Source organism: Podarcis gaigeae (assembly GCF_964106915.1).
Source record: "Podarcis gaigeae genome assembly, chromosome: 5".
Lineage (NCBI taxonomy): Eukaryota > Metazoa > Chordata > Lepidosauria > Squamata > Lacertidae > Podarcis > Podarcis gaigeae.
Genome location: NC_139681.1, coordinates 14,246,355 through 14,271,695, shown reverse-complemented (window position 1 = coordinate 14,271,695; position 25,341 = coordinate 14,246,355). Strand labels below are relative to the sequence as shown.

The window sequence follows — 25,341 nt, the reverse complement described above, 5'->3', positions numbered from 1 at the left end:
GCCAAGCGGAGATCCCAACAGTGTAGGCGAAAATTGTAGTTCCAGAGATCTACAAACACAAGGTTCTAGCAACAGCATCAAGAGTCTGAGCACTACACAGCAAGCCTATGCCACAGCCCTCAAAGGGATAGCCATTCCCACAGTCCTGATCGTGTTCTCTGATAGAGAGGGCCATTTGTTGGGCAGAACAAAGGGAACACCATACTTCTCTTTTTGGACAGTTTTATTTTAAGAACTACGCTTCTGGATGCATTATGCCTTTCCCACATGTCCTCACACATCATCACAGAAAACGCACACACACACACAGCTTTCCCCAATACCACAGCAGGGCATCAAAAGCATAGGATTAAAAAAACACAAAAAAACACAAGAGAAGACAGTAACTTAATCAGTCCATCAGTGCATTGTAAACTGAGTTCTTGCACCGGTCAGGCGCAATGATTTATTTTTCTTCTTTTTTAAAAAAACCAACCGTTAAAAAACTTTCAAAAGTTACCTTTGGCAAAAAGAAATGAGAGATCCGAAGGTTGTGTTTAAGTCCCATCCGCTCCATTCAAAGTGAGGCGAGTGGCCCCTTTCCGCATGGGCTCTATGCAACAGCAAAATCCCACAAATTGCTCCAGTCTCTGTTGGCACCCTGGCCAATACTGCTGCACATCCAGGGCACTTTCCATGAAGCACAAGAATTGCTTTTGCCCTCAGGCAAAGGCAGAATGCATTTATTAGTACTACCATTTGCCAAGTCCAATCTTGCTCTTCAGAAGCCATTCTATCCCCTTTCCTGATCTATTATCTATGGCAAGAACTCTGGCATTCCACTGCTTCTATGTGGCTGGCAGAGCTAAATCAAACAGTAGGTTTGGCTTATGACAAAGCTCCATTGCTCCCTCCACCTGCCCAGTGAAATCTGAACCACTACCCAGCTTTCTCCAGAATGTCTTCAGCTACTGCATTCTGAATTCACAGTAAAAGATTAGGAGTGTGATCCGTACAATAAAAGGATAAGAGTGTGATCTGTCCCAGAAAAGGTGAAGTCATGCTCAGGTGTTGTCCCGGCAAGCTGGTCATGACCTCTCTCCTGCTGGGACAAGCAAAGCTTTTGCAGCGAGGTCTTCTCAAAACTCTCCATTTCACAGAAAAGCACCTCTGTGGCAAAGGGACAAAGCTGGGATCTCAACTCAGCACTCTCGTCTTGATGAAACACAGCCAGAAACACCCACATTTCCTGCCAAGCAGGGAAAAGTGGAATAGAATGGAAAATAGAGGCTTCCACCCTACATAGAAGTCTGTCGAAAAAATCACTGCAAGAAAGTGTTACTGTAACTTTGCTGTTCCCCTTCTCCACCTATTTATCCATTATAATCCAGTATGCAGAAGGCTGAGGATGGAGTGAAATTAACATTTCCATGTATGGAAAGAGAAACACAACACAAAGGTGTTTTTTACTGACAAAGGGCAATGGTGCTCATTGTGGAAAAGCCGTCCGGAGTGTAGCAAAGGGAATCTGTGTGTATGGGGATTTCAGCCGGGACTTCCAACAGAATTAAGAGGTCAGGCCCTCCAAAACGCTGTTTTCGATGTTAATTTGGCACAGCAGACTTGGAAGACTTTATTGTCTCCATCCCTACCTTCTGCCTCTGTGTACTTGTAACCATAATTTTGCTTTACATTAGAAAATTGTGCCATCAGAGAGAAGGCGACCTTTGACAAACACGGAAGCTAAACCTCAGAGAAGGGGTGTTGGGGAGATTTCTAATGCCAAGGTGCAGAGGGAAGATCTAAATGGCTTGTCTAGTTGCTTCTCACACACAGGCAACTATGCAGATGCCAGCATGCAATTGCTTTCACTTCCCAGGCAAAATAAGCAGACAGTGGAGTCTTACATGGCCAAAGGTTCTCTCCCGCTTCGGGAGACTCTCAAGACTTTGAGACTTACTGCATCCACCCCTCATGCAACATCATACAATTCAGCTGGTGGGATGAACGCAAAAGACTGGCAAGACCAATCTAAACTCTGCTCCCTCCCAAAAAAAGTATTTTGCAATGTGACAGATGGCAGGCAAGTACCAGGTGCCAATCTCTGTATACTGGCAGGTTGCAGACACACGAGTCCTTGGCAGCTAGGTTCCTACGTCGTAAAGCACGGGATCCTCTGGAAGGTTAAGTGAAGTTGAAAGAGGGATGGACGGGAGTGTTTGATGGTACCAGTCACTCCCTACGTTGGTGCAGGACAGGGCAGAGTTGTGCCAGGAGCACCTCAGTCTTTCAATTTCTGCGTGCGATACTAGCGCCTAGTATCTTCCACTTGTCTGTGAAGCAGCTCGCAACATCCACCACTGCAGAGGCCGAGGATTAGTCATACCGCCCCTTAATCATCATATTCAACAAGGGGCCCACCTGTTGAGACAACAACAAAGGAGTAAAACCACAAAAACTGTTGGCTATAGACATATGCCGAATGGAGTGATGTTTGCACAGCCAAAAATCTTCCCAAGATGAAAAACTGTAAACACAGCTGGAAAGAGCAGAACACCGTTGAAGTCAACACTAGAGGTTAATTCTGTGTCCAGGGCGGCTGTCTACCAGCTCCACCTGGTACGCAGGCTGAGACCCTACCTGCCTGTGGACTGTTTTGCCAGAGTGGTGCATGCTCTAGTTATCTCCCGCTTAGACTATTGCAATGCGCTCTACGTGGGGCTACCTTTGAAGATGACCCGGAAACTGCAATTAATCCAGAATGTGGCAGCTAGACTGGCGACTGGGAGTGGCCGCCGGGACCACATAACACCAGTCCTGAGAGATCTGCGTTGGCTCCCAGTACGTTTCCGAGCACAATTCAAAGTGTTGGTGCTGACCTTTAAAGCCCTAAACGGCCTCGGTCCTGTATACCTGAAGGAGCGTCTCCACCCCCATCGTTCAGCCTGGACACTGAGATCCAGCACCGAGGGCCTTCTGGCGGTTCCCTCATTGCGAGAAGTGAGATTACAGGGAACCAGACAGAGGGCCTTCTTGGTAGTGGCGCCCAACCCTGTGGAACGCCCTCCCTTCAGATGTGAAGGAAATAAGCAGCTATCTTCTCTTTAAAAGACATCTGAAGGCAACCGTGCTTAGGGAAGTTTTTAATATTTAATGCTGTATTGTTTTTAACACTTGATTGGAAGCTGCCCAGAGTGGCTTGGGCAACACAGCCAGATGGGCATGGTATAAATGAAGAATTTATTATTATTATTATTATTATTATTATTATTATTATTATTATTATTATGCATCTTCCAACCCATTCTCTTTTTTAAAAATTTTTTTATTAAGTTTTACAATTTTATAATCACTACAATCAACATTGTCTAAAAAGCAAAAAGGAATATAAATCCCCAGCCCCCCCCCCCGACTTCCCTCAATTTCCTCTTACGGTTTTTTTTGTCTATTTACTCCCCCTGCCTGTTTTATTCTACCTTAATATTGCAATTTTTAACTTAAATGTTGTCATATTCTTCACTTTTTTATACCATACTTATTTTCACATTTCCACTTACACTTTGTTATTCTCCAATTTTTACATCTTAATGTCTTTATTTATTTTGTTAATTGTAAATGTTTACTCAAACCCTGCTAGTGAGTCCACTTCTTTACAATATTTCTGTAAATACAACATAAATGGTTCCCAGCCTTTTTTAAAGTCTCTATTGTCCTTGTTTATCTTCCAACCCATTCTCAGTAAAGGATAATAGGCTTGGAACTCAACATTAATGTTTGGAGCCCTCACCCCAGTAGAACAAGCAGCCCTTAAAATCACTGTCAATTGTCACTTGTTTGCAACACCAGTGTGCAATTGTTTACAGAGGTTTTCCTTAACAGTAACATCTATTGAACTCCGAAGACCTTTGAAACCCTGCCCCTTGGGTGAATCAGCCTACTTTTGAAAACCGCCACGTTTCCTGATGTATATAGAAGATCTTATTGTATCTTAAGTTTTGAGAGATGCCAATTTGCCAACGACATAGTGCTGAACCTCAAAAGTTAAACCGGGATGTCACTTGGCTTTGGGCAAATAGTACCAGAGATACCTCAAATACGTATAACTCTATTAAAACCCACATTTTGTAGTGGATTTGCTTGTATTCCTTTTCATTTTAATACCACCCTGGCATCTTCGTAGATGATGTCCGGAGGTATTTTATAATAAATACCATATTTTTTGTGCTCTATAAGACTCACTTTTTCCCTCCTAAAAAGTAAGGGGAAGTGTGTGTGCATCTTATGGAGCGAATGCAGGCTGCGCAGCTATCCCAGAAGCCAGAACAGCAAGAGGGATTGCTGCTTTCACTGCACAGTGATCCCTGTTGTTGTTCTGGCTTCTGAGATTCAGAATATTTTTTTTCTTGTTTTCCTCCTCCAAAAACTAGGTGCGTCTTGTGGTCTGGTGCGTCTTATAGAGCGAAAAAATACGGTACATAAATATATGGCATATTTAAAGCCTTTCTTTTCTCCCAGGGTTAACCCTTCATGCATATCTAAGGAACTGCAAACGACTGACAGAATTAGGCTGTTTTGGTGCTCTCAGGGCCCAATTAGAACTCGGGGGTTTCTGTGCAACTTAGCCCCCTTGGCCCCCAATAACAGTTTCCAGGTTTGTCCTGTACCTCTTGTGGGTTTCCAAGGGCCTCACCCAGCATTTTTTCTATGTTCCTCATTATTGCCACCTTCTGATGAGCCTTTAGGGGATATTCAATCCTTTTGGGAGTTGGGGCACCCTGGGAAAAACACAAACACATATTTACATTACTGGTAGGTAGCCATGTTGGTCTGCCGTAGTTGACACAAAATTTAAAAAGTTCCTTCCAGTAGCACCTTAGAGACCAACTAAGTTAGTTAATGGTATGAGCTTTCGTGTGCATTCAGTGTATCTGAAGAAGTGTGCATGCACACAAAGCTCATACCAATAACTAACTTAGTTGGTCTCTAAGGTGCTACTTGGGACGCGGGTGGTGCTGTGGGTTAAACCACAGAGCCTAGGACTTGCCGATCTGAAGGTGAGCTCCCGTTGCTCAGTCCATGCTCCTGCCAACCTAGCAGTTTGAAAGCACGTCAAAGTGCAAGTAGATAAATAGGTACCGCTCCGGCGGGAAGGTAAATAGCGTTTCCGTGCGCTGCTCTGGTTCACCAGAAGCGGCTTAGTCATGCTGACCACATGACCCGGAAGCTGTACGCCGGCTCCCTTGGTCAATAAAGCAAGATGAGCACCGCAACCCCAGAGCCGGTCACGACTGGACCTAATGGTCAGGGGTCCCTTTACCTTTACCTTAAGGTGCTACGGGAAGGAATTTTTAAAATTTTGTGTTGACATATTTACATGTGCTCATACTCTCAAAGAGGATTCCCCCCACACACACACTTAGGAAGCTTCCAAATCAAAACAAACCCAGCCAGATGAGCAGGGTATAAATAATAAATTATTATTATTATTATTATTATTATATAGACAAAGAGACTAGCATCAAACTTGCAGCACTCACTCTGGTTTCTGGTTTGGGAGGTAGCAGAAAAACCAAAAGGAAACAGCAGGATCATAAGTTTGTTACTTGATAAAACTAACACACACACACCCATCACACACATACAAGCACAATAAAACAGTGGGGGACAGGAGAATGGTTGGTATTCTATTAGCAGCCAAATGGCACAGAGTCATAATAGAGGTCACTGCACAAATGCTGGTCTAGGAAAGGGCTCCCTAAAAAAACCATCGCCATTAAACAATTAGGCATTATTTCAATCCAAGGAACTACATACTTCACAGAGGGAATATCTACGGACTGCCTCTCCCAATGTGAACCAGCTTGGACCCAGTGATCATCATCGCAGGGGCCCTTCTTTGTGTGCCTCCTCCACGGTAGCTCCAGAGGGTGACAACATGAGAAGGGGGTCATTTCTGCAATGGCTCCCTTTTGTGGAATGGGCTCCCCAGGAGTCTTCATTACATATCTTTAGGTGTCAGGTGAAAAAGTTTCTCTTTAACTAGACCTTTGGCTGATTAGCATTCTATGTCCTTTTAAATATGTTTGCGGGGGTGGGGGGTGGGTATTGGTTGGTTTTGCTTTTGTTCTGTTATGTACTTTGTGTTCTCCTTTTGTATTTTTATGTTGTGAACTGCCCTGTGTTCTTTGGATGAAGGGTGGTATGCAAATTTACTGAACACCAATGCAGCCATACAAATTCTTTAAGAGATGGAATTAAGAACACAGGCCAGGTTTGGAAGAGTTCATGTAACTCTAGGGAACCTTAAGCAGCCCTCAGAGGTGTGTAGAATGAAGAGGACAGATTTTATAATGCAGCAACGTCAATACTGCATTACACCACACAACAAATATTTCAAGTAGCAGCTCTATGTTTCTGTTCTGTCCATGCGCAAAGTTCTCTTCTGCCAGCAACAAAAGCTAGTGACATGTTTACCTTGTACCAAAAGTTTACAGTGATGGTAATTCCTCCGTTCAGCAGAGACTCGATGTGATGCCACCTGAATGGAATAATAGAAAGGCCAGGGAAATTGTATACGTTTCCAATTCTAGCCACAGAGAATTTAAGAATTAACAACGTCAGTGCTACAGTATCAATGCAGACAGCTCAGCTTGAGCCTTTGTTATTCTTTTATCCCCCTGGCTTCTATCCTATTTGCACTTTATGCCAGGGAACTATGCTATGACTATCCGTGACCTCTTGCTGTTTGTATCTGTTGTGCTCAACAGATCACACTCCCATGAATGGGTGCTCTCTTGTATGTGCATACTTTATCTCAGAATACAAACAAAGCATGCTTCCCGCCTTCAGTACCAACCTGACAAAGGTAGGTTCGCTTTCATTCTAAGTTGAAAGGGCTACGGGAACTGAAGGCAGGCACTTTCTCTCTCTTTCCCCTATACTTTTACTTCCTGTGGGATGTGTGCCACTTCCCATTTAACTCCTATAAATATTGGTACATGGACAGATCCACATCTGGCTTGGGTCCGACTTACTCTACCCTTACAGTAAAGGAGAACTCACCCCATGAGATTAGCCTCAGCTACTTGGTTTTTTTTTTTTTTAAGAAAACCAATAGAGATGGACTAAAATATTACACAGTTGTGTATGAAATTTTCAGTGGTTGGAAAATTTTGATCCTGTGTTGAACTGCCATGGTGAGAGTGCAAAAGGATAGGCCTCACCTTACTTAAACCCACTCACCCAAATCCAAGCTACTAGCAAATGTCAAGGATGTTTTTATTTTTCTTCTCTCTTCTGGCATGAGAACACCTTAAAACACAAAAGCCTATTTATCCTCCGTATCTTGAGGATAAAGGAAGCACTCCCTCCCTTTTGAATACACAGAGAAGGTAAAAACTGTAGGCCTTACAATACATCTGAGTCAAAAGAGAAAGACCCATAGGCCTCTTGTGAGCCCAAGGTTCCCATTCCTTAATCTGGGGCCCTGGGTTCTGCTGCAGTTGCCCCATTCCCACACCACCCTGTCCAATCCTCTGTCTATGCTCATTACCAATACATGGGGATATAAAGCACATCGCCTGGGCCCACCACTGTCTCATAGCCAACTACGTTCTGGAAATTGGGAAAGCGCTCATAGTCAGGATTGTCGAAGTCAACCTAGCAAAACAGGAGAAAAGAACATGTCACTGAAGAGGCTGAAGTCACAAAGGTCATCTAGAGAGTTCCCCAGGGTATGGTCCTTCCCATGCCCCAATTCCCCTCAGGTAAACCTGCACGAGCTCAGGTAGAGACAACAACCTGTTGCATACTAGTCACAAAAGTTAACCTGGAAAGTCAAGTGCTAGATTAAATTCTAGATTTAACACAGTATTAAGTAAGACAGCAATAGACTGTGTTTGTCTCCTAAGTGCACATCAGTAAATGGCAGAAAAGAGGTCTGTGTTGCATGTCTGTATACTATAGGTAGACAGTAAGCAAATGAAATGGGGAAGGTTGGGTTCAGGCTGAAGTCCAATCATGAGCTAGAATCTTGCTTTTACATTTTTTTTTAAAAAAAGATAGGCTACCTAGAAATTTGGTAGGTTGTTTAGATACCTTGATGGAAGGCGAATTCCATCCCATTAATTTGTTGTCCCTGGACAAGACTACACATACGGTTGTAAAAACTGGTTACTCATGCCAATGTAGAGTGTACATGTTCAGAGGACAATGCACTACTCACCTTGCATCCAATAGTATAGTGCTTTCTTAGTATAGTGTAAAGTATAGTGTATAGTATGGATGCTGCATACTGGAGAGCCAGTGTGATATAGGGATTAGTGTGTTGGGAGTAGGATTTGGGTCAAAGCGCCGATCAGCCACAAAGTTCTGTGTGTGTCCTTGGGCCAGCCACTCTCTCTCTCGGAAAAACCTGCCTCAGAGAGTTGTTGAGAGAGTAAAATGGGGAAGAACCATCTTGAGTTCCTCAGAGAAGAGGCAGGATGCAAACGCAATACAGTGGTGCCTCGCAAGTCTCTTCGTCTAGTGGTTTTTCGTCTTGCGAAGCAAGCCCATTGACGGCTTAGCGGATTAGCGCTATTAGCGGCTTTTAGCGGCTTAGCAGATCAGCTGATAAGCGGCTTAGAAAAAGGGGGGGGGGACACAGAAACTCGCAAGACATTTTCGTCTTGCGAAGCAAGCCCATAGGGAAATTCGTTTTGCGAAGCGCCTCCAAAACAGAAAACCCTTTCGTCTAGCGGGTTTTCCGTCTTGCGAGGCATTCGTCTTGCGGGGCACCACTGTAATGTGGGACGTTGCTGCGTTTAATCTGGAGCACAGCCACACTTTTCCCCATGGCACTGAATCACATGCAATCGTTTGAAAAGAAAGCAGGGCATGTTTGTGTGCAGAAACCCCACATATAAGCACCTGCTTGCACACTGGGGTTTCTTTGCAGCACAGTTGTTGCTTTTCATGTCTCTTTCCTTCAACATCAAGGGGTTAGGCTAAATTATCAGACTAAACACCAGCAAGTAAGGCCTGAACAGGACAAAGAGACGTTGACCACAAATAACAGGAGAAAAATACAGATCACGTTTTGCTTGCGACCTCTTTCAGGCTGGTCATTGTTAGACAGGACATAGAAGCCTGTGTAAATCTTCCATCTGATCAGAACAAAGGATAGTATTCAACTCAGTTTTGCTCAGACCCACTGAAATTAAAGAATGTGAATAAGTTAGGTCCATTCATTTCCATCAGTCTACTCTGTGTAAAACTAAGTTGAATGCCACCCAAATATTTAATATCACATACTCCTACAAAGTAGGGGCCATTTGGCACAGATGTCGCCTTACCTGGCTCTGCCGATCACATGGGTGGTGCACAGGATAAGGGTAGAGGCACTCAAACTGGTCAGGGGAAAACAGGATGCAACGCTTGTATCCCTTAATCTGAGCAAAGAAGTTCTGCTGCTCGTCATAGTGTGCTGGAGTCACATTCCCTTCATAAAAAGAAACAGAGACACTGTAAACCTGACAGCCCTCTAAACACAAGTATTAACAATGAGGGTGTGCCTACATTACATTACATTACAAAGAGGCAAGCAGCTGATTAAAAACACCTGGCATGGGCTGGAAACATACATTGATGGTTTGATGACTCAAACCCCTGCAGCTTCAGTGCTAGTGGCTGGCGATCTTAATGCCAGAATTGGCCAGTCTGACGAAGCACTATATGCACACTTCCACGACTCGCCACCCATCGTGGAAGAAAACCATCTTATACCCACCAGACTCTCAAAAGACAAGGGATGTAATTATGCAGGTCTGTGCCTATTACATTACAAGTAAACCGTTAGAAAATAAAGTTTTAAGAACATGTTGGGCAATTTAACAGCACTCTCAGGACCCACTGAAGGCAACAGCTCCCATCATTGCGTAAGGAAAGCCACTGAGAAACCAATTCAAAACCAGTGGTTTAGAGGCTGTGTTTTAGAGGTTTTCTGAATAATAGTTATCCATACAGAGAGCTATCCAAAGCAAGGGAGGTAGTGTAATGGTTTTACTGTAGGCTGTATTGTGAGAGATTGCCCTGAAAGGCAGGATAGAATCATTATCTTACAATGGGTGATCTGCATCAGTCATGCACCAAAATAAATCAAGTTCTACGTAGGGGGGGGGGATCTAAACAGTGTATTCAGTTATACAGAGGACACTTATGAATGTACGTCATCGGTTTATAGCACTTGCATCATCTGGGTCCTCGCAACAAGACAGTAGTACATGTTACAGGATAAGGAAGAATTAGTTACATGCAAAAAGTCCTTCTCACTAGAGCAGTCAGATAACTGCCATGCGGCCTATTTGTGCAGCCAGAGGGAATGGATGCATGTGAAAGAAGTAAGAACCAAATAAGAAAAGTGTGGTTTATCTTTTCAGATGTAACCGGTGAACAAGAGGCCCTCGGGTAGCCAAAGTTATGCCCTCGAGACGTTTGGACTCCAACTTCCATCATCCCTGCTCGCTGGCCATGCTGCCTGGAGTCCAACAAGATCTGGGAGGCATAATGTTGGCTATCCTGGCATCTATGGACTACATCCCTGACACCACTTCTTTGAATCAGGCCTCTGAATCACCTACGTCAGATTTTCGTATATGAGATAACAGGGGCTAGATGTTGGATGTTTGTGTGCAAAAGGAATCCCTAAGAAGTTGTCTATGCTAAAAGCAAAATGCAATGAGTTGTCCAAAGACATTTAGGCACATTTAAGTCTAAGGCAGATCTGCTACCTTCCATGCCGATCAGTAACAAGTTGGATGTCAGCTGACCCCAGCCTCGCTTTGCCTGTTGCCTGTTAATCCAATTCCAATTGAAGCCCAGGAAATCCACCACGATTTTCCTCCCAACTGTGTCGTTCAGAGTCTGCTGCAGATAAAGCCTGCACATGGCAGAAAACAAGGGGGAAAGGAGAATTTTACATGTAGGTCTGCAAAAAGGAAGATCTTGATTGCCATTTTTCATTCATTTTTAGCCAGTGCCTCAAAAATACATTCACTTACAGTGGTACCTCGCAAGACGAAATTAATTCGTTCTGCGAGTTTCTTCGTCTTGCGATGTTTTCGTCTTGTGAAGCATGGATTTTGGAAAAGCTTCAAAAATCACCAAAGTCTTTAAAAACCTCAAAAAAGGCTACCACAACGCGTGCTATGAGTTGCTCCTCGAAGTCAAGTCGCAACTGCACCCCCTGAATGCACGGTTTTAAGAAAAAGGAAACAAACTTGCAAGACAAAGGAAACAAACTTGCAAGACGTTTTCGTCTTGTGAAGCAAGCCCATAGGGAAATTCGTCTTGAGAAGCAACTCAAAAAATGAAAAACTCTTTCGTCTTGCGAGTTTTTCGTCTTACGAGGCATTCGTCTTGCGAGGTATCACTGTATATAGAAACCTGATAAGCAAAGGCTAACTTCGCCCAGAGGACTGCAGATTTAAGGAAAGGATTCAACTGAGCAGTACCAAGTCAATAGAAATTGGGCAGGTATACACATGCAGGATGACCCATCTGTTCCCTGATGCACACATGGTTTCAGGTACTCTCATTCTCAGAGATCAATCTAGAAGCTGTCCTATCTTTGTATCCTTTCAGACAGGATGCAAAACCTATCTTCCAAAAGACCTACAGCAGTGGATTAGGGACTGTGACCTAGTGTTAATACTGCTGTTGATTATACTGATCATGATAATAGGTTCCTAGCCTGCCTTTTAGGGTGTATGTCCTCCAGATGGGTTGCAACAAAGTAAGATACACCATTAAAATAGCAGTAAAAATAGCTAGCATTAAAATAGCAGTAGCAGAGTAAACAGTTCTCATATATAACCAACCATAAAACAACCCATAAAAAGCCCTTGTTTATGATGCTCTTATTTTCAAAACTGCATCTTTTTATTATTTTTATTCTATTATTTTTATAGGAAGCTGCTTTGAGCATTGGGGAGGATGGACAAAAATGCTAAACCATTTTTCAAAAAGAAAAAAACCACACACATCCAGTTGTACAACTGGCGAATGAGTGACTCCTTGATTCTGCTCACTGCAATCAACAAAAGAAGCAAAGGGTCTCTTCTCCCAAGCTGTGCAGCACTTCCTTTGTTGTAGCCTTTTTCTTGGCTTTAATTACACAGCCACTTTCCAATGAATTTAATAGGAAAGGGAGCACCAGAACCAGCCCCCCACTAAGTCCAGAATCCTATTTCTTTTCCCCATCACCTTGAGTGCTGCCCAAAGGAACACACTTATTGGATGCCTTCAGCAGCAATACTAGCACAATAACTACTAGATATGATCCTGTTGCTTCAGGAAGACGCTTGTGCATGGTAAAAGGGGGATGAACAGGAAAGTGGAGGAATTCCCTACAAGGTAGGAAGTACAGGATTTGACCGTGTGAAGAGAGAAATATATTGTTTTGGATCAATCTGCACTGTGACAGAATTTCTGTATGATGTAGAATGTCTCACTGTTTCCTTCAGTTTAAAACCCTGCAAGCAGCTAGCCCGGGATGATATCTCAGACTAGTTGCTTAGAACAGAAGTAGAGAACCGCAGGCCTGGGGGCCAAATGAAGCCCTCTAGCCCTCTCTATCTGGCCCTCAGGACTCTTCCTGCCCTCAGAACTCAAGGGGCTGCCCTTGAGACTGACCCAGAAACTCCAGTGGGTGCAGAATGCCGCAGCGAGACTCCTTACGGGGTCCTCGCTGCGAGATCACATTCACCCGGTGCTATACCAGCTGCACTGGCTCCCAGTGGAATACAGGATCAGGTTTAAGGTGCTGGTTTTAACCTTTAAAGCCCTATATGGCCTACGACCCTCGTACCTACGGGACCGCCTCTCCTGGTATGTCCCACAGAGGAACTTACAGTCTTCAAACAAAAACATCTTGAAGGTCCCAGGCCACAGAGAGGTTAGGCTGGCCTCAACTAGAGCCAGGGCTTTTTCGACTGTGGCTCCGATCTGGTGGAATGCTCTGTCACAAGAGACTAGGGCCCTGCGGGACTTGACATCTTTCCGCAGGGCCTGCAAGACAGAGCTGTTCCACCAAGCCTTTGGTCAGGGCACAGCCTGACTCCCTCCTTTGGCAATCTTCACAGAACTCTAGCCCAATGGTTGCCATCAATTTGATTTGAATTAATTTTATAATGAAATGATTTTAGAATGTTGTACTATTTTACTGTTGTTAGCTGCCCTGAGCCCGGCTTCGGCTGGGGATATAAATAAAATATTATTATTATTATTATTATTATTATTATTATTATTATTATTATTATTTTCCTATGTCACACCCTTCACCAGTCCTGCTTCACAACTTACTTGAGATAAAACTTAACACCAGTTGCTCTATCCACTCTGGCCCCACCCGCCACTGAAATGTGTCCCCTAAATGAGAATGCAGCCTTTAGACTGAAAAAGGTTCCCACTCCTGCCTTAGAAGAACTCAGTCCATGTCTCACAACAGAACCAAACCGCCAAGCCACCAACCGATGTTACCTTTCTCCACTGTCCTGCTGTTCTATTTCTTGGAGCTGCTCAACGAAGTCGCTGAATTTCATCTCTTCCCTGCTTGACTTAGGCTTGAAGTTCTTAACGTTTGCCATTTTCTTCTCATCGTAATACAGGAACTTGTGTGTGCTTGCTCTATATACCGAAAAGTCCCCACTCCCAATGTTCTCCTGAAGATAATCCAGATCCCATTTTAGAGCAGGGAACACCAGATTTGTATCTGTCAACACCACTGGCTCCTAGGAAAGACAAGAAAAAAGAAAAAAGCATAGCAATGCAAAATCCCAAGGTAAGGTGGGAGGTATCTAACTCTCAGCCACAAATATTCAGGCTGATTTTGCAATTAGGAATAAGCAATGGAAGGAAAGTAGCTGCAACTATTCACTGCCGTCACTCATAAAGCACAGCCTTACAGACTGACGACAGCCCGATACAGCGGAACACTAGAAGTCAAAAAGAAGAATGGTGATGGGTTTACCTTTCTGATTAATGCTCAAGCCATGAAACAAAATGCTTAACTCTTCAATAAGGATACTCAAATAGTGTTCAAAACTGAGATATATAAGCAAGGCACCAAATGGCAGCTTAAACCTAGGTTATGGTCACAACACAATGCTTATTTGTCAGGGGTTGGACTAAATGACCCTCAGTATCCCTTCCAACGCCACAATTCTATGATCTCAACTACATTGCTTGACTGTAGCTTGCCCTTATAATTCATTCGCCCCAGTATGCAAGAGGGAGAAGCACACACAGTGGAAATGGTATTAACTATGGTCTAAGGCAGAGGTTTTTTCACTGGCTCGATGGAGATGCTGGCTGCCAACCTGGTGCCCACCAATCTCCATATAGTCACAACTGGGCCCGAGCCAGTGGCAAAATATGCCTGGCGCCCAGGAAATTTCTAACACTGTACTCAAATATAGGGTAGTATTAGCCCAGAAGTGGAAACTACGGGAAACCCCAACGGTGGAGGAGTGGAGATCTAAGTTGTCAGATTACGCAGAGTTGGATAGATTAACAGGAAAAGTTAGATACATAAGAGACCAAGTGTTCACCAAAGATTGGGAAAAGTATGTAGGTTATCTGGAATGTATTAGTGAAGGGCAAATAACGCTAAAGGGATTTAGAGACGCACTGTGAAAGACTAAGAGTTATTGTGCAAAGCAAACAGGAATTAGGAATCGGTATAATGACAATATAAGTAATGAAACGTGTAATTTTATTTATTGCTTCGAATGATTTACGGACAGGCTGAAGGAAGCCCCGTAAGAGACGACTATGTTATATGGATGATATGGAAATGATAATTGCTGTTTATTATTTTTAATTTTTCTTTTCTGTGTATTTTCTTTGTATTTGTGTGTTACCTTGTGTTCTTTTTGGAAATAACTAATAAAAAAGAATGAGGGGGAAAAAAACACTGTACTCAAATATTAGAAGCAAACACAGATTTGCCTCCAAATACCTCTATTGAGAGGTCTTTGAAGAACTTAAAGAGTTGTTTGAAAGGGTATAAGGCAACAAAGTATGAAAGGCATTCATAAGAGCATAAGAAGAGCCCAGCTGGGTAAAATCGAGCAAAAGCCCATCTCATCCATCATTCTATTCTCACCGTGGCTAACCAAGGACTTAAAGCAGGCTTCCTCAACCTCGGCCTTCCACGTGTTTTGAGACTACAATTCCCATCATCCCTGACCACTGGTCCTACTAGCTAGGGATCATGCGAGTTGTAGGCCAAAAACATCTGGAGGGCCGATGTTGAGGAAGCCTGGCCTAAAGGGACACCTATAATGGCACTCTTCCTTGTGAACCCCAGCACTGATGCTCAGAGGCACACTGCTAATTATTAGTAGCCTTATTCTCCAAGAATGTGTCTAATCCCCTCTTAAAGTCACCCAAGTTGGTGGCTATCACTCCAATGATGAGAATAAAAGGTAAAGGTAAAGGTACCCCTGCCCGTACGGGCCAGGCTTGACAGACTCTGGGGTTGTGCACCCATCTCACTTAAGAGGCCAGGGGCCAGCGCTGTCCGGAGACACTTCCGGGTCACGTGGCCAGCATGACAAAGCTGCATCTGGCGAGCCAGAGCCACACACGGAAACGCCGTTTACCTTCCCGCTGGTAAGCGGTCCCTATTTATCTACTTGCACCCGGAGGTGCTTTCGAACTGCTAGGTTGGCAGGCGCTGGGACCGAGCAGCGGGAGCGCACCCCGCCGCAGGGATTCGAACCGCCGACCTTTCGATCGGCAAGTCCTAGGCGCTGAGGCTTTAACCCACAGCGCCACCTGCGTCCCTTAATGATGAGAATACACCAGCCTTAAAAATAAATTATTGGGGAGCAGAAGGCGGGCAGCAGAAGGGCATACTTTTCCTGCCTATCCTAAAGCTGCTCACTTTCCATCCCGCAATCAAACCACTATGGTGCTGCTTCTAGTCTTGCAGACACCCAGAACCTTGCCTTCAGCCCAATGCCCCAGTTTACCACAGCAGTGTCACTTGCTATTTCAAAGCCCTTTTTTAGTTGTAAATGCACAGGAACTGTAATGCTGAAACAGGAACAATATCAGCAGGTTTTTCATATAGCAACTGCAGAATAAAGTATAATGAGTAAAAAGGGGATCCAGGTGACTAAGAAATATTTTGGAAACAAAAATAATATAAAAACCACCCTCTTCTTTCCTATGTGCCACAAATCACTAACCTGTGCATGCGTGGGCCAGCTTGCCTTTATTTGAAGGTTGCTTGTCAAAAGTGAATATTCCTACCATGGGGATCTTTAAAAGAGGAGGTGGGAAAACTTCCCTCTATGCCCCCCTTTCCCCCCTATTTTTTCAAGGTTGATGCCTCCTGATCCAGCAACCTTCCCAGGATGTGAGATTTTTGAGAAAGGCCCTCTTCTTGGACCCACCACCCTCACAGATACAGAGAGGGCCTTCTCTGTAGTGGTTGCTCCCAGTCAACTTTGGAACACCCTCTCTGGAGAAGCCACACTGGCTCCCTCCTTCCTATCCTTCTGCCGGCCAACAGGCTTCTGGGAACTGACCGCTTTTAATTAAAGGGCTGGTGCCATGCTGTTTTGATTATAATTCTGTGTGTGGTTTTAAGCATATGTGTAATTAGTTTTAATTCTATCAATGTTTAATGGTTTTTATAATGAAAGTTTCTTTCTCTGTTTTTAGCTGATTTGTTTTTAGCTGTAAGATGCCTTGAGTCTCTGTTTGGGGAAAAGGCAAGGTGTATATTTAAGAATGTATATGTATAATAATACTGGAGGCACACTAACGAAGGCTGGTGGCAAAGTGGGGGGAAGCGGACAGGTGGGCATGGGTGGGTTGCTCTCAGCAGAGGGGACCCCCCACTTCCTCCAGGAACAAAACTCAGGCCTCCATCCCTCTCACTGTAAGCTGCCTTAAGTCACTGTCAGGGGAAAAGGCAGGGTATACAGAATTGGAAGGGACCCTGATGATCATCTAGTTAGTATAACCCCTGCAATGCATATATGTGTGTGTGTGTACACCCCCACCCCCACCCATTTGGGGGTATGGATAGACAGATAGGAATGAATGTATAAATACATATACATATTTGTGTGTGTGTAATAATAATAATAATAATGCTGGAGGCACCCTAACCAAGGCTGGTGGCAAATCGTAGGAGAGGGGGCCAGGGCGTTTGCAACCCTCCCTCCCCCTCCCCGGGTCTCAGCACCGGGGACCCCTCCCCCCTTCCTCCCGTCCGCGTATATATATATAGGAGCCCAACCCGCTCACCTCGTTCTCGATGAGCTCCTCGGCCCGGGGGTCCCCGTGGCGGAGCCTGGGGATGGGCCGCGTGGCGAAGCCGTAGCGCCGAAACTGGGCTTCGCTCCAGCCTCGGTGGGGGCGGCCCCCGACCTCCCGCTCCTCCTCCTCCTCCTCTTCCTCGCCGCCGCCGCCTTCGGGGCCCCTGGGAGGAAGGGGGGGCGGAGAAGGGCCCCCGTTCTCCTCAGCAGCAGCTGGGGAGGGGGAGGAGCAGGACGCGGAGGCCTCCGCCATCGCCCACCTCGCGACGCTGGGCAGCCCGGGGACTCTCGGCGGCGACGGCAGCGGCGCCTCGCTCGCTCCCTCAGGCGGAAACGGCGGGCGAGGAACATCCGGGTACGCCAGGACGTGCCTGTTGTTGTTGTTGTTGTTGTTGTTGCCAGCGTCGTCGTCCGCGAGGAGAGGGGAAGACTTCCGGTCGGCCCGAACGCAGCGGCGACCCCTGGCGGGCGGTGGAGGAAACGCGCCCTGAGCCATCAGCATCTCAGCTTGGAGCACCTTTGGTAAGTAGCAGGGCCGGCACAGGCAGTTTTTTGGTGCCTGAGGCAAGAGGGCACATGCACGCAACCTGCCAGATGGTGTGAGTGAATATCTTCCTCGGGAGCAAGAGGGCAGGGAGGCAGCTAAAGATTTGGCTTTTCGACCTGGCTTGATTTGCATCCCAAAGCGGATACCAACAATGTAATGAAATGGAACGTCACAAATGCAGTGTAAATCAAATACAGTGGTGCCCCGCAAGACGAATGCCTCGCAAGACGGAAAACCCGCTAGACGAAAGGGTTTGCCGTTTTTGAGTTGCTTCGCAAAACGAATTTCCCTATGGGCTTGCTTCGCAAGACGAAAATGTCTTGCAAGTTGCTGCGGGGTTTTTTTCCTCCCCCCCCCCCTTTTTCTAAGCCGCTAAGACGCTTATCAGCTGATCCGATAAACCGATAAGCCGCTAAAAGCCGCTAATAGCGCTAAGCCGCTAAGCCGACAATGGGCTTGCTTCGCAAGACGAAAAAACCGCTAGACGAAGAGAATCGCGGAATGGATTCTTTTCGTCTTGCGAGGCACCACTGTAAAATAATTAAGGTGGGGTATAAGAGACGCGGGTGGCGCTGTGGGTTAAACCACAAAGCCTAGGACTTAACCACAAAGCCTAGGACTTGCTGATCAGAAGGTCGGCGGTTCGAATCCCCGCGACGGGGTGAGCTCCCGTTGCTCGGTCCCTGCTCCTGCCAACCTAGCAGTTTGAAAGCACGTCAAAGTGCAAGTAGATAAATAGGTACCGCTCCGGCGAGAAGGTAAATGGCGTTTCCGTGCGCTGCTCTGGTTCGCCCAGAAGCAGCTTAGTCATGCTGGCCACATGACCCGGAAGCTGTACTCCGGCTCCCTCGGCCAATAAAGCGAGATGAGCGCCGCAACCCCAGAGACGGCCACAACCGGACCTAATGGTCAGGGGTCCCTTTACCTTTATAAGAGAGAAAGAGAGAGAGAAATCTGCTCTTGGCATGCATAGGAAATTATTTGCAACTAAAATGGCTGTCTATTCTATTTTTCTTTATTTTCTTTATTTCATAAAAAAGATACACCACTTGGTTGTTGTTTTTAAAAGAAAACCTTTAAAAAGAGAATAAAACCATAACGTTAACTAGCAATCCTACGCTGTACACTCGTGAATTTTAGTCAATTAAGGTCTACTCAAAATAAACACATTGAAATTAACTAACCTAAGTTAGCCAGGTCTGTTAACTTCAGGGGGGCTGCTCAGAGTAGGACTGGCATTGTGTAAACGTGTGTTGATAATGAGATTTTTTTTTTGGCGTTCCCCTCTCAAAAACTTTCTGGCTGCTTTCAGGCTTGTGGAGGTGGCTGGGAATCACTTTGTAATTTGGTTGGTTGGGGAATGTGATGTACAGTGGTACCTTGGGTTACATGCACTTCAGGTTACATACACTTCAGGTTACAGACTCCATTAACCCAGAAATAGTACCTCGGGTTAAGAACTTTGCTTCAGGATGAGAACAGAAATCGTGCTCCGGCGGCGCGGCGGCCGCAGGAGGCCCCATTAGCTAAAGTAGGGCTTCAGGTTAAGAACAGTTTCAGGTTAAGAACGGACCTCCGGAACGAATTAAGTATTTAACCTGAGGTACCACTGTACTGTACAGAGCACACCAGGCACCCCTGTCTTCCACTGCCTCCCGCAGTTTGGCCAAACATGCTAGTAGCTTCGAGAACACTATCCAACCATCTCGTCCTCTGTCGTCCCCTTCTCCTTGTGCCCTCCATCTTTCCCAACATCAGGGTCTTTTCCAGGGAGTCTTCTCTTCTCATGAGGTGGCCAAAGTATTGGAGCCTCAGCTTCAGGATCTGTCCTTCCAGTGAGCACTCAGGGCTTTTCCTTCAGAATGGAGAGGTTTAATCTTCTTGCAATCCATGGGACTCTCAAGAGTCTCCTCCAGCACCATAATTCAAAAGCATCATTTCTTCGGCAATCAGCCTTCTTTATGGTCCAGCTCTCACTTCCATGCATCACTACTGGGAAAGCCATTGCTTTAACTATGCGGACCTTTGTTGGCAAGGTGATGTCTCTGCTTTTTAAGATGCTGCCTAGGTCTGTCATTGCTTTTCTCCCAAGAAGCAGGCGTCTTTTAATTTCGTGGCTGCTGTCACCATCTGCAGTGATCATGGAGCCCAAGAAAGTAAGATCTCTCACTGCCTCCATTTCTTCCCCTTCTATTTGCCAGGAGGTGATGGGACCAGTGGCTATGATCTTGGTTTTTTGATGTTGAGCTTCAAACCATATTTTGCACTCTCCTCTTTCACCCTCATTAAAAGGTTCTTTAATTCCTCCTCACTTTCTGCCATCAATGTTGTGTCATCTGCATATCTGAGGTTGTTGATATTTCTTCCGGCAATCTTAATTCCGGCTAGGGATTCATCCAGCCCAGCCTTTCGCATGATGAATTCTGCATATAACTTAAATAAGCAGAGAGACAATATACAGCCTTGTCGTACTCCTTTTCCAATTTTGAACCAATCAGTTGTTCCATATCCAATTCTAACTGTAGCTTCTTGTCCCACATAGAGATTTCTCAAGAGACAGATGAGGTTATCAGGCACTCCCATTTCTTTAAGAACTTGCTATAGTTTGTTGTGGTCGACACAGTCAAAGGCTTTTGCATAGTCAATGAAGCAGAAGTAGATGTCTTTCTGGAACTCTCTAGCTTTCTCCATAATCCAGCGCCTGTTTGCAATTTGGTCTCTGGTTCCTCTGCTTCTAACATACACTCCACAGTATTCCGCTCTTAAGGTTACCTGAGGACACTTTACTTCAGCCAAGGTGTAACTCCATCCACTAGTCTTAAGGTCATCGTTGAGACACCAGCCTAAGCTTAATTCTTCCTGTGGTCTCTGCCCACTCAGAACCACCTAAGCTGCTTTTCTCTCACAACTTATTTAGTTTGGCCAAAGGTGAGACTCTCCACAGCAGGAAGATTGCCAGGTTGGTGCAGCAGCTACAGCTTCTCCTCCCACTGGGTTTCAAAGTAGATGGTGCAATACTTTGAAACATTCCCTGAGGTAGTTCCATGGAGCCTTCTTCTAGGTCAGCGGACATGAGATTGCAGCTTTGAAAAAGTGGAGAAACTTGCATCTGAGCAGGGATTCATCGGGGAAGATGGTCTGCAAATGGCTGGCATAGTCCACCACAGCTCACAGAGCTGGTTTGGCTGGAGAGTGAGTCTTTCTCTCTGAAGAGGGAACTTCCTCTCCCAAAAAGGTTCCATGCAATACCTGGAGAGACATTTCTTCTGCATTAAGCTATGCCAAGCCTGTCAACTTGAGGCAGCAAAGTATACTGAAAGCCCTTCTTGCAGTGGGTTGGTCCACATTTCCACAAACATTGGCTGCGCCTCGTGGTTCGTGAAGAGAGCTCTTAGCCACAAGTCCCAGTTCAGTTAGACGACACCTTGAGTTAAACCAGAGGTCAGCAACCTAAGGCCCATGGGCCCTGAGCCGCCCACTCGGCGAGTCCCCGCGTGCTGCACTAAATCGGCACAGCATAGCATGAGGACTCTCTTCCACTGCTCCAGAAATCGCTTCTGCGCAGGCGCAATTTTCGGCGTCTGGGCATGCGCAGAAGCAGTTTCTGGCACCGCGGACATGCGCAGACACGATTTCCTGCATCAGCTTCACCTGCGCAGACACGATTTCCTGCATCAGCTTCACCTGTCTTGCCCACGGAGGATCTCCGCGGAGTGATCCGGCCCATGCCGACCCCTGAGTTTTGGGTTGTTTTTTTTTAAAAATGAGAATTTATTTGCTTTGGATATCCAGCAGCAGCAGCAGCTCTTAACGGTTGGACTTGGCCACACGCTCCAACTCGTCCTTCTTCTTGATCGCATAATAATAATAATAATAATAATAATAATAATACATAATTTTTATTTATACCCCATCCTCCCCAGCCAAGACCAGGCTCAGGGCGGCTAACAACCAATAATAAAAACTTGAAGGGGGTTCTCTCCTGTGAGCAGATGGATGATCTCGAAGGCATGCTTGATGATGCGCACAGTCATGAGCTTCTTGTCATTGTTGCGTCCATGTATCATCATTGAGGCCTCAGTCCTGTATACCTGAAGGAGCGTCTCCACCCCCATCGTTCAGCCCGGACACTGAGATCCAGCACCGAGGGCCTTCTGGTTGTTCCCTCATTCCAAGAAGTGAGGTTACAGGGAACCAGGCAGAGGGCCTTCTCGGTAGTGGCGCCCACCCTGTGGAACACCCTCCCTTCAGATGTGAAGGAAATAAGTAGCTATCCTATCTTTAAAAGACATCTGAAGGCAGCCCAGTCCAGGGAAGTTTTTAATATTTAACGCTGTACTGTTTTTAACACTTGATTGGGAGCCACCCAGAGTGGCTGGGGAAACTCAGCCAGATGGGCGGGGTATAAATAATAAATTATTATTATTATTATTATTGAGTTAGTGAGGTGCTCAACAATAGGACACTGGGTTTTCCGGAAGCGCTTGGCAGCATAGCGCCCAGCACTGTGGCAAATACTTGGCATATTTCTCCTTCACTGCATATTTGGCATATTTCTCCTTCAGGGGTCTCTGCCACAGCAGGGGCTGTCTCCCAGTCAGTCATTATGGAGGAGTTCGCTCTCCTCCCCGCGTCCCGCTCGCTCGCAGAGGCAGAAAAGAGTCTTATGCCGACCCCTTGGCAGGGCAGAAAGAAGGACCAGGGGGGAGAGAGGTGGCTCTGAGGTCCACCCTGGGAGCTCCCTCAGTCACACAGCCTTGTCAAGCCAGGTCAAGGTAACTTATGAGAACATGAAGCTCAACATTTGTGTTGCGTATTTTATATGTTGCAGGAATCCCTCCCCCCCCGAATCATTTAGTTTGTACAAATTTCACACACACTCACACACTACATACGCTATGCTTCTGTTATAAATTCGTAGAAAAGCAACCATACATTGGATTTGCACTGTTCCACTTTTATTTTACTCCATGAAGGAAGGACTACAAAATGGGGGAGGTTTGATACAGGGCAGCCATAATCCCTTCAGCATACCAGCACATCCACAGGAGCCCTGCCCAATTTCTATGCCAACCCTGATGGTCCTAGACAGAAGACCATCAAGATCACAAAGAACTTGCATATGGGAGTGGATTCAGCACAAACTGGAACAAAGGACAATAATCAGCTCTTCCCTCTGGGGGCAGGAAACTGCCAACTCCCCTCTGTCACCTGGAAAGTACTCATGGGGAGGGGGAAAGGGGGAACCAGCCAGGTGACAGGACACTCAGGTTACCACCACAACTCCTCCCTCAACCCCTCCTTTCTGTGATGTATGCATGATGTTTCTGGGGGTGGTCTTGATCTACAGGGTGGGAATTTCAAAAGTTTTTATAAGGTCTTGCGCACCATTTTTCTGTGTCTTTCCACTCTCCTGCAAGTGAGGGGAGCACCCTGTTGCAACAGTTCAATAAAGGCCAAGCCTACAGGCTGCTGTTTTGCTCCAAGTTATCCTGGTTGGTGTCTTTGTTTTTTGTCCAAGGGAGCCCTCGGATTTTTCCGTTAACATATGTGCTTGCCCTTCTTGCGGCAAGCAACAGGCTTCCCTTTCTGGTTTGTGCCATCTCTTTATTTCTGCCCACCCCTTGCTAAAATAGATTTCATTTACTCAGCCATGGTTAGAATAATATTGACTTTAAAAGTTGAAATGGCCATTGATGTAATCTTTCTCTCCATGTGGCAAATTCTAGCAAAAGTTAATGAGAATTTACAGGGCAGAGTTTTATGGGATGGAGGGATCAATTCCAAATAAGATCAATTTTGCATCTCACCTCATTATGCAAATTGCCTTTTTTGGAATGGTATCAATATTATTAAAGTTAATATCCAAATCTAATTGTCTTGTCCTGGCAGAGCTGGGAAAATATAAACAGCTGAAACAGCATGCTTACTTTCAGATATATATATAATATTAGCATGACTGATGCATTATCTTGCATAAGATCAATATTAACATTAATGAAGCCTACATTTTACTTCATTACATAAACTCTGGCGTACTAGTTCTCATTTTTTCTCCCGTTATTCACATCAGACATAATGGGGAATGTCTCTGTAACGATCTCTATTATAAACCTCTGCAGATCAAAACCCATTCCAGATTATTTATCATTAAACCCATTTGCTCTAATGACAACATTAGTTATAAACATACTAATTTAATGAAGACAGTGATAAACCAGGTATACCTACATCTAACTGCTGTTTATTCTCAACACGAATGTGTTGCTTGCTTGCTCTTTCTGTTTTTTCTGCCTTTTTTCTTATTTACAGAACCCTCCCCTGTACAAGCATACCAGGAAGACATGCTGCTGCTGGGAACTTTACATTGGTACATTACAGTATCAGGAGGAATATTATGGCTTAACTTTGCATCAGTGTAACCCCACTACCAGAGCAACCTCAACCGTGTGCAGTGATAGGTGGAATCAGAGATGTGTGATGGGAGGAGTACAGCCTAGTCAACAAAACAGTGTAATTTTACCCCGGGCAGAAGAGGTAGTGTACAGTGGTACCTCAGGTTACATACGCTTCAGGTTACAGACTCCGCTAACCCAGAAATAGTGCTTCAGGTTAAGAACTTTGCTTCAGGTTGAGAACAGAAATCGTGCTCCGGCAGCGTGGTGGCAGCAGGAGGCCCCATTAGCTAAAGTGGTGCTTCAGGTTAAGAACAGTTTCAGGTTAAGTACGGACCTCTGGAATGAATTAAGTACTTAACCCGAGGTACCACTGTATATGTTAACACTCATGTTGAACTCAGCAGACCACCATAAAATACTTACCCCATCTCCTTCCACCCTGCCTGTGCAACCCCCGTGAATTCTGACTATGTAGCCAGTTATTGCATATTAACATCATCATCATCATCATCAAGGGGACGCAGGTGGCGCTATGGGTATAACCACAGGGCCTAGGGCTTCCCAATCAGAAGGTCGGCGGTTCGAATCACCGCAACAGGGTGAGCTCCCGTTGCTCTGTCCCTGCTCCTGCCAACCTAGCAGTTCGAAAGCACGTCAAAGTGCAAGTAGATAAATAGGTACCACTCCAGCGGGAAGGTAAACGGCGTTTCCGTGCGCTGCTCTGGTTTGCCAGAAGCAGCTTAGTCATGCTGGCCACATGACCCGGAAGCTGTCTGCAGACAAACGCCGGGTCCCTTGCCTATAGAGCAAGATGAGCGCTGCAACCCCAGAGTCGTCCATGACTGGACCTAACAGTCAGGGGTCCCTTAACCTATTATCATCACCATTATTTCAATTTGTATACCCACCCTTTATCAAAAGCGGCGGCGAGCTTACCTGGGAGTAAGCCGCGTGGAATTCAATAGGACTTACTCTCAAGTAGATAAGCTCAGGCTCCACAGGAGCCATGCTATAAAATAAATAGCAACGAAACAGCCATGAGTTTTGTTTAAACAAGAAAATAACAGGTTTGGAACTGGAATAACAGGTTAACTAAAAAGTG

The 25,341-nt window shown here is 45.4% G+C and overlaps 1 protein-coding gene across 1 annotated transcript; it reads right to left on the bottom strand.

The window, feature by feature from the left end:
- Positions 1–205: 205 nt before the first annotated feature.
- Positions 206–17,811, bottom strand: HIF1AN (hypoxia inducible factor 1 subunit alpha inhibitor). Its single transcript, XM_083738412.1, has 8 exons — positions 17,284–17,811; positions 13,498–13,748; positions 10,749–10,897; positions 9,315–9,460; positions 7,532–7,638; positions 6,454–6,517; positions 4,644–4,754; positions 206–2,400 (listed from the first exon to the last, which is right to left on the bottom strand). The coding sequence occupies exons 1-8, from the start codon at positions 17,794–17,796 to the stop codon at positions 2,356–2,358; spliced, it is 1,386 nt and encodes a 461-aa protein (XP_083594538.1). The 5' UTR covers positions 17,797–17,811; the 3' UTR covers positions 206–2,355.
- Between the last annotated feature and the right edge of the window lie 7,530 nt (positions 17,812–25,341).